Genomic DNA, 10,377 nt, shown 5'->3' with positions numbered 1-10,377 from the left:
TTGCAGAGAGAGAGAAAAAATACTTTCCTGGATTTCTTCCCAGTCAATGAGCGAGCCATTTTTTCTTAAGTTACAAATTCTTTAGAGAGAGAGGGGAGATGGATATTTCTTATATTTAACTTCAATGAGCTTTTTATTGAGGCTGAAGCCATGAGGTTGGGATGAATGAATGAATGAATGAATGGAGTGAGTGAGGCTCTCTAGTTTGACACACACACACACACACAGGCCATTCCCCTAGGAAGGCGCTGTTGTTCCTCTGCATCACGTCATGCCGATTGTTTTGGTTCGCCCCACCAATCGGACGCGCTGCTTGGACTCGACGGGAGCCGGGATTGGCCAGTGCTGGCGCCAGGGTTTCCCCATCCGGAGCAGAGCGCAGTGCGCCGGGTGCACAGGCCATTCCTGCAGCTTTAACAGCACTGACATGGAAACCTCATTGCAGTTCCATGATCAGACCCAGCAGCAGCAGCATCTCCACAGCAACCAGCAGCAGCAAGGCGAATGGATCAGATGTAACTGCCCGCATGTCACTGCTGCCGACAGCCTCTTTCTCCGCAATTCCTCCCCGCTCACTTTCAGGACCAACTCCCCCCTCTCCTCCTCCTCCAGGCAATTGAACGGCAGCGAGTTTTCACCTTCCAGCCATGCCAGCTCTTCCAGACAGTCTCATCCCCATCTCCACCACCACCACCACCAGCAGCAGCAGTGCCGGCAGCCCAGCCCCAGCAGCAATCGCAGGGAGAGCAATCCGTTCACTGAAATAGCCATGAGCAGCTGCAGGTACAACGGCGGGGTCATGCGGCCGCTCAGCAACCTGAGTTCGTCCAGGAGGAACCTCCACGAACTGGACTCGGAATCGCAGCCTCTGCAGCCCATCTTCACCACAGTCGCCCCGGAGATCGTGGTCTCCAAGCCGGAACAGAACAATTCCACGACGGTGGTCTCTTACGGGGGCAGTGGCAGCGCCGGGGGAGGAGGGAATGGGGGCAACAACAGCAAATCGAGCAAAAAGAAAAACAATAACATTGGCTACAAGCTGGGACATAGAAGAGCTTTGTTTGAGAAAAGAAAACGATTGAGCGACTATGCCTTGATCTTTGGTATGTTTGGGATTGTAGTGATGGTCATTGAGACTGAACTTGCGTGGGGGGCTTATCAGAAGGTAAGCAAACATGTAGAAACTGGCGATTTTGAGGGTATTTTTGGTCTTAGACTATGTATGAGGTAGTTGCCTTGTCAGCAATGTGTAGTGCCTTTGTGCATCTGCCTTAGTATGTTAACAGTAATCAACAATTGTAAAAGTTAATCTGCGTTTAACTTCATATTGTGGCATGCACACTTCTATTATGAATATAACAGTTTAGTACATTTTGCTTTAAGTTTATTTTCCCCACTAATCACAACTCAAAATATATTTCTTCTATATTGCAGGGGTCGCTATATTCATTAGCTCTAAAATGCCTTATTAGCCTTTCTACGATTATTCTGCTTGGTCTGATCATTGTATACCACGCGCGGGAAATTCAGGTAACTATATTTTTACTAAAAAAGGAGTAACTCCTTAGGGGAGATTAATAAGTGTTATGAATCGATTGTATGGGACAGGTAGGATGTGGAAATATCCTCAAAACGCATATCAGTGCACTGAAGTGCAAATTAAACAAAAATACCAGCAGGAAAAAAGTCAAATAGATAAAAATGTGGGCAATGGGAAGTACATCTGGTAGTAGACTAACCCGTGTTTTAATTAACTGGTGGTAATATTAAGAACACGTGTATTTTTGTCCCTGTTTAGACAATATGTTAGCAGTTTCCACAGGTTGACAGAGCGCAGTGCCACATCCCTCGCTAGACCAGCAACCCTTGTTCATCCCTAATTGCCCTTGAGAAGGTGGCGGTGAACTGCTTATTGAACCGCTGCAGTCTGTGTGGTGTAAATACATCCATAGTGTGCCAGGGCGGGAGTTCCAAGATTTTGACCCAAGGAACTGGCGGCATATTACCAAGTCAGGATGGTGTGTGGTACAGAGGGGAACCTCCAGGTGATAGTGTTCCCTTGCGGCTGCTGCTCATGTCCCTCTCTTTGAGGGAAGTAGGAGTTTGGAAGCGGGCTAACTGTTAACATTGATTACTGAGTTTTCACTGATGGTCCCGGAAAGTGAAATCGTGCAAACCAGTGCGGTAGTGTTTGTCAAAGTCTCCAAAGAAGAACTATATTTGAAGCTAAACATGATCATACGCATTTTGCAAAGACTGCTGCAGTGAGATTAAAACTTGGTCTGCGCTGCATAAAACATCAGAACACAAAATGAGCTATTTAGAGATAAATAAGATTCACTGTTTGAACAAATTATACCAAGAATTACCTCAATTATTCCGATTTTTGAAATAACAGCGTTCATCTTCTATTCCTGATTTCCAGATAAGCATATTTCAGGGAGTGTTGGAAGAGACTTGGAGCTATTGGGTTGCTTTGTTTTTATTCTACAGGTGGGAATGTCATTTCATATTAATAAATAGCAGTCTGCCTAATGGTATTTGTAATTGCTAAACTCAGCAAAAGGAGCGCTCCAATTAATCAGGTGTCCTGTTTACATGATGCTTTAATAATTGATAAAATATTTTTAGTTCAAACGTTAAGGTATTTCGGAACTGCTTTTCTAACCCCTTCCGGGATGTGTACGAAATGTTGTCACCGATTGCCATTTTGTTAAATGATTAAAGTACATTTTTTCTGAAGTTCAAGGAAGTAAATCAGCCGAGCACTCTCGCCCACATGTCCTTAAAGATGGTGACTTGTATCCAAACCGTTTTCACGAGTTCTCTATTTGGAAAAAGAGATATGTTATTCATAATACATTGATTGCCAAGCATCATGGAAAATACAAGGTTCCAGACTGTGTTTCAGTAGACGCCATAATTAACAAAATAACATCTCTCAACTTTGAAATTGCTGCCATTTCCTAATGAAAATCTCCATTGAACTTACTTTATATACATGGAAAATCAGTCATTCAGTAAATAGGCTTTCCAAGTAGCACCGTCAGTGTCTAGATTTCTGCATTAATAACTTCACGAGGTTGAGATTTTAAATATTTCAACATCAGAACTGGCAGGGATAGAAAAGGAAAAAGGTATTGGAACTAGGAATGACATTTGGTACCACTCAGAATATCAAACAGAAAGTATGAAATAGACAATGGCAATAGATAAGCCCAGGCAATGCTGGGCTTATCTTTGAACAGACCCTGTTACGGATATGGATTCAATTTTCCTGCTGAACTATTTAAAGTGTTTTGAGTGGATATGGCAACTGGGTAAATGCGTTGGGTGCTGGGGATGGGGAGGGCGCTGGTGGGTGTACCAAGACTACCAGAAAGGATAAGTTCAACTGAGGTTGAACGGGGTGAGGAGGGCAAGTACAGATTATAACGTTGACGTCGCCTTCAGCAATGCTGTTTGTTATGTGATGAGGAATAATGCGGATTCCTCCAGTTTCTTTGTTTTAAAAGCACGCGAATGAACTGTGGTCATTCTGTGTGCGTGGAGTGTGCCTTACTCGGTATACTCAGCAGCCAGGCTCTGTGCTGGAAAGCAAATAACAATTGCTGTTGCTGCTGTCGTTCCCCCCCTCCTCCTTTTTTTGTGTGGTATTGCACCAAATGATTACCTTCCCACAAATACATCCTTCGCTAATGGACACGGGCCAGCGTGCGACGCCGTCCACATAAATCATTCCAGGGCTGAAGGAAAGCCGAGCGAGGGAGAGGGACCCCAGTGAGACTTCCCCAATTTCTGCCGAGTTTCCCTTCCGGAGACAGGCACTAAACCGGGGTAATTTGGCAGGAGAGGAGTAAACAACACTATAAACACTCGAAATATTGCTAATACAGGAAACTTTAAATGCAAACCGAAATCAAAAGAAAATGCTGGAAATACGCAGCAGGTCTGACAGCATCCGTGGAGAGAGAGAGAAACCGAGTCAACCTTTCAGATCTGTGACCTTTCTTTGGAAGGTTATCGATCTGAAATGTTAACAATATTTCTCTTTCCATAGATGCTGCCTGGTTTTCAACTAATGTAAAAAGATCTGAGCAGAGATCAGTATGCTTTAATTCCGCCCTCTCTCCTGGTGTCCGACTGTCCCATGTTGAGTAACCCTGACCCACACTGGCGGGTGCTGCAGGACTGAGGAAGGGAGTTGTGATCCCGTGGGTAACTCGGGAAAGGGCTTCAGTCTTTCAGGTACTGGCACGGGGTGAGCTGATCACCAGGTATGTTATTGAGCTCCTAATACACAAGGATACCAAGTCTAACTCCAACAACGTGGGGCATACCAGCCAACTCAACCGTGTCCAGGTTAAATGAATTATTTGTGTGAAATCTTTCCAGCACTTTGAGATTGAAGCGGTTTCACCCACTGCTTGCCCATTCCCAAATCGCATTATACCCCCAGATTATAATTTATCCAAGTCAGAACACTTCAGAGCTAGGCACCATGTCTTTGCTCATTTTTCCGCTAAATGTATTCGGATGAAATCTTAAATGTGACCCAGATCCCCTATCAAACATTAAAATGCTATCATGATCACGATTAAGGTTAATAGTTCACAATTCGTTTCTGCATTTGGTCGCAAATATTCATGTTTGACCATTGGGCATTGTTCAGATTTTGAGAGATTGATTTGAAAGAATTGGTAAATAAATTAGCAGGGATTCACTTTCCGCTCTTAGTGCTCACTCTACACTATCATGCAGCGAGATTTAGTAGTTCCTCAACACTGCATCCTGTCCCCACAGCATTCTTTACAAATACCGTTTTTGGCACGCAACGGAAATTTTCCAATTAGTAGCATTCTTTAAAATATTTAATAGAAATCAATAGAATGACAGAGTAAAAGCGAAAATGGTTCCGAGTTAATCATGATGCGTTGTAGAATTCGATTGTAAAAGTGACATTGTCTTTAGCGTGGATTTTCTGATGGGGAATCTTATGGTATGACTATCCAATTGCTGGCACACCGCCTCTGACCTAATGCGAAATCTTGACATTAAAAGTTTGCTGCACATTTTTACTTTGTTTATAGTGCGGATTCACTCTGAAATTCAACAACATTGAACTCCACATGAAGCGTTCGAATTGTGTTATGGGAATGGTGCTAGGCATCAGTTAGATCCACTTCAAAGGGAGGCCTGGCCAGTACTGATTGAAAGATGTCGCTGTCGAATCTAATAGTGGGTTGGAAATGGAAACTTTTCTCTCTGTTTTCCCGAAGGCTCCCTGTGCTAGCTACTTTAATTAACCTTTCCGCTCAATGATACATGGGCATGCTTGTTTCATATAGATACAAAATATCTGACATAATGTATGCACTTAATTTCTTAGACACTTTATTTTAAAACACACCTGGGTTTCCTCTGGTGTCTGATATGACTCAGTGCAAATTGGCTGCCACATTTCTACAACAGTGACTACACTTCAAAAGTACTTCATTGATTGTAAAACACGACCATATTCTGAGGTTGTGAAAGGTGCTACATCGATGCAAATTCATTCTTTACATGCCTTCATTACTTTATTACTCGAATAACCCTGTCATACAGACCATAATTTTCTAAGGTTAGGTACCCATTCTGTGCTGAGTGAGCCAATCCCAAATCGAACAGTATTGATCTCTGGATTCGGAATGTGAGTATTGGCTGGTATCTCACCGCCTGTATAGACCTGAGAGCGAAGGCATGATCATAGGCATCTGTATCCCCTATTGAGCAGCTCTGACTCTGTCTGAATAATAACTTTTTGGTCGGAGTCCAATGGTTTGATTTGATTTCTTATTGTCATATAAATTAGTATACAGTGAAAAATATTGTTTCTTGCCTGCTATACAGACAAAGCATACTGTACATAGGGAAAGAAAGGCGAAAGTGCAGAATGTGATATTACAGTCATAGCTAGAATGCAAAGAAAGATTAACATAATGTAAGGTAAGCCCATTCAAAAGCCTGGTGGCAGACGGAAGAAGTTGTTTTTGAGTCAGTTGGTAGGTGTCCTCACATTTTTGTATCTTTTTCCCAATGGAGAAGCTTCTTAAAGTTTGAAGTTTTTCTTAGTCATGAGTAAGGCTTACATTAACAATGCAACAAAGTTACTGTGAAAACCCCCTGGAAGAGAGTATGTCCAGGGTGCGTGGGGTCCTTTATTATGCTGGCTGCTTTTCCAAGGTAGCGGGAAGTATAGACAATATCAATGGATGGAAAGTTGGTTTGAGTGATGGACAGGACTTCATTCATGACCCGTTGTAGTTTATAGTGGTCTTGGACAGAGCAGGAGCCATACCAAGTTGTGATATAACTAGAAAGAATTCTTTCTATGATGCATCTGTAGGAGTTGGTGAGAGTTGTTGCGGATGTGCCAAATTTCCTTCATCTCCTGAGAAGGTAGAGGTTTGGTGGACTTTCTTAACGACAGCATTTGCATGGTGGGACCAGGATAGGTTGTTGGTGCTCTGGAAACCTAAAAACTTGAAGCTGTCTATCGTTTTTACTTTGTCTCCTTTGATGTAGACAAGGGCATGCTCACCACTATGCTTCCTGAAGTCGATGGCTATCTTCTTTGTTTTGTTGACATTGAGTGAGTGATTACTGTCACCTCACCAGTTCACCAAATTCTCTATCTCTTTCCTATACTCTGTCTCATCATTATTTGAGATCTGACCCACAATGGTGATGTCATCAGCAAACCTGAAAATCGAGCTGGAGAGGAATTTGGCTACACAGGCAGAGGTGTATAAGGAGTAGAGTAAGGGGCTAAGGACACAGTCTTGTGGATGATCGTAGAGGAGACGTTATTGCCTATCCATACTAAGGTGGAACAATCATTAGCACTACCTTACAGCTCCAAGAACCTGGGCTCAGTTCCTGGCTCAGGTCACTGTCTGTGTGGAGTTTGATATTCTCCCCACGTCTGCGTGGATTTCCTCCAGGTGCTCCTGTTTCCTCCCACAGTGCAAAGATGTGCAGGGTTAGGTCGATTGGTCATGCTAAATTAAGATACTAAGGGCATCCCAGGATGGAGCCTGGGTGGGATTGTCAGTAGGTGAACTGTAGTGGATCAGGCAGTCTAGGAGGCAGGAATTGATTTGTGCCATGACTAACCTTTTGAAGCACTTTATAATGACGGATGTCAGAGCCACCGGACAATTGGGCATGGTAGAAGTACACTTGAGCAAGGAACTGAAAGCTACAGCACACAAAGCGAGGAGAGAAAATCAGCATGGAGTCTTCAACGCTATATATAGAACACGTTATTCAAACTACGCAGAACCGGAGTATTGGATCTGCATGGTGATACTGAATGTCATAGCAGGTTAAATGTGGGGAAATTTCGAAGTGTCACAGACAAGTGGATTTCGTAGCGATACTGTGATATTTGTCAGATCTAGTTAATTTTAAATAAGTTAGAATGCTGCTCGGAATTCAAAAAAACAGTTAAGGTTTGGGGTTAGATTTGATATACCTGTATTAGGCCAGGTTCTCCTAAAGTCATTTGAGATCTATTAGTGGAGGGAGTCATAGGTTGTGGGGGTGAAGGTTGCAATTCACACCTCATTGGGTGACTACAATAGCACTGACTGCACAGTGAGTGAGTGGGCGGTGCTTTCAGTGACGTGCTGTGCTTTCAAGTATGTTTCATGCAGTGTATCTTCAACAGCAGGATCACTTTCTTTTCAAATTGGAATTCTTACATATTAGAGCGCGGGATCGCATTTGGTCACAGGGAGTGATTGATATCGATTTTTTTTTCTTGCCTAGTTTTCTTTGCAGCAGAATCATTAGTACCAACTGCAGTACAGAGTGCTTGCGACTTCAAGAGGCTGTCTGGATATACATTTCAGCTTGTACTTTCTGATTGATCCACTCACAGAGATTTTTAAAACACTTTCAGCTCATAATTGATGTTAATACAAATAAACAATGTGGGCGGTTGGCATACCGGCATCAGCTCGGATTATATGTTTCCACATAGTATATTGAAGGGAGACAGGGGCACGTTGCACCGAATGGTCATCATTTGACTCCTCGCTTCAGGTTACTGGAATAAATACCAATCTTCTCAGCTCTGGAGACTGAAGACTTCACATTTTAGTGAGCAGTTACAGGACTAAGTGGTGGAGACAGCCCATGTCTAATGGGTAGCACAAGTTTGTTACTGTCGAAATCCCCTAGTTGCCACACTTTGCCGCCTGTTCGAGTACACTGAGGGAGAATTTAGCATGGCCAGTGCACCTAACCAGCACGCCTTTCAGACTGTGGGAGGAAACCGGAGCACCCGGAGGAAACCCATGTAGACACGGGGAGAACGTGCAAACTCCACACAGGTGATGACCCAAGCCAAGAATCAAACCCAAGTCCTTGGCACTGTGAAGCAGCAGTGCTAACCATTGTACCACTGTGTTGCCCTGTGAAGTTTCAATGATCATGATTAAAGGTGTCTGGGAAGGGGAACACGTGGGCAAGGAGTGAGTGAAAAAGTCTTCAGTGATTTTGACTGAATTCTAATATTTCACCATTTACCTTTTCATATTCATTTGTACATAATTAATGGGAAAAAATCAATAAGAAACCATTTTAGATCATGGGGAAATCACACGTGATCGCCACACAAGCCTGCACGACACAAAATCAATCTTGTGGAGAAAGGTCACAATAAAAGAAACAACAGCGCTACAATTCGAAATCATGCCATACATCGAATTCTTCAGCTGAAATAAGCATATTTTAATGTATATGGTTTGTAATTGCTCTCCCACATATATCACAATATGGAAAAAGGTGGTGCCATCCTCAATATTTGAGATGTTTAACATACTTGAAAAGGTGATGCTATTCTCAATATTTTAGATACTTAACATACCCCGTCCCGAATCTTGTCACCATGAAGATAATTTGTAATTTGATCTGTGAGTTATATTGATATGTATTCCTCGCTCAATCTGATGAATCTGGAGCCTCTGAAGCTGCCTGGTTGCATGCTTCATTCCGCAGTGTGTGGGCGGAGGGAACTGCCTTGTATTGAGCTCTGTTGCCAACCGAAAAAAAAGTCGTTTTTCCCTCGCATTGACGGTTGCCTGGCAATCAAAGTACTTTAATCTCATTGCGGAATGATATGCAGCTGCCGGACTCTGGTTTCAGCCACAGTGCAGACTGAAAACAGTAACTACAGAATCAGTTCAGAGTGGACAAACCATATTTGTACTGTCTAACAGAATGGACACCATCCGTTCAGGAGAGCACTCCACACTCGGAGGCACAAAGCAGTGCTCACTCCTTTTGAGACGACGGCGTTAAGCAAAATATTCTGCTCAAGTTTCTGAACTTTTCCGGGAAGTTTCTCTGAATATGTTTCTACACCCGACTCAAGAGCGGAAAATGCAGGAATTGCAATCTACATAATGCCAATCTCGTGTGGCGTAGGGTGGTCTTACCATGGGGTCTCAAGTGTAGTGTTCTGGGGTCAGTTGACATCTAACTCGATATACAAGTGGGAACTCAATTTACTATGACGAAAAAATGGCAGTTTGAACTCAGATTGCTTTCTGAAGGAAATGATAAAATAGTTTTGCCTCAGGAGTCATGTATCATTCCCTTTAGAATTGGCATTCATCCGTGTTGTTTTTTTTCTTGCACTGTTTCTATGGCATTTCTTTCCATTTTGAGATACAGTGACCAAAATTGCTCACAATGCTTTAATGTGATCAATGCATTAAAGTGCTTCAGCATAATTTCTGTAGATGTGCACTTCATAGTCTACTTGCCCTTCTGCAATACGGAGCACTGCTACCTAATGTGCACTCTGTTTACGTTTGTCCTATATATATCCGTGTGTCAAACATGTTGATTCTGCATAGGTTTTATTTTATATTAGTTCATAAGATGTTTATTGTGTTATTTTAAGACAATACTTACGGAAGCAATTTTAAAATAGCCCCACCGTTTAATCATTGATCTGAACGGATCAGATGACAAGTATTTAGGTCTGGACTATATTTTCATTAACAGCCCTCAGATCAGCTACCTGTCAGATAATACTAATGAATTTGATGACATTCCTCACCTCTGTTAAAGTAATAGAAACATATTTTTCTTATTCTTTTAATTTCACAAAGCTAATTACACACACGTTTGTTCATTTCAAATCAGGATATAAATAAATGTTTGCATCACAAAGCTAGTAATCAGCAATATGTTTTTTTTAGTTTGGAATATACTACTGAAGTTTTTCACCGTACACTGAGTAGAGCAAACGCAAGAATGTCAGATTCCAAACCATCATCACCATTTATGTACTGGAGAAGAGGGTGCTGATTGGCTTGC

General features: G+C 42.4%; 1 protein-coding gene across 1 annotated transcript in view; it reads left to right on the top strand.

Moving 5' to 3' along the window:
- Positions 1-271: 271 nt before the first annotated feature.
- Positions 272-10,377, top strand: part of kcnn2 (potassium calcium-activated channel subfamily N member 2) — a 144,620-nt gene continuing 134,514 nt past the window's right edge. The window contains exons 1-2 of the mRNA XM_080189703.1: positions 272-1,165; positions 1,435-1,530. Of these exons, the coding sequence (XP_080045829.1) occupies positions 272-1,165; positions 1,435-1,530 (990 nt within the window). The remainder of the gene's footprint in view (positions 1,166-1,434; positions 1,531-10,377) is intronic.

This window comes from Carcharhinus amblyrhynchos, chromosome 5 (genome assembly GCF_965287045.1).
Source record: "Carcharhinus amblyrhynchos chromosome 5, sCarAmb.v2.hapA, whole genome shotgun sequence".
Lineage (NCBI taxonomy): Eukaryota > Metazoa > Chordata > Chondrichthyes > Carcharhiniformes > Carcharhinidae > Carcharhinus > Carcharhinus amblyrhynchos.
The sequence above is the reverse complement of the archived record's forward strand: the minus strand, read 5'-3'. Positions and strand labels throughout refer to the sequence as shown.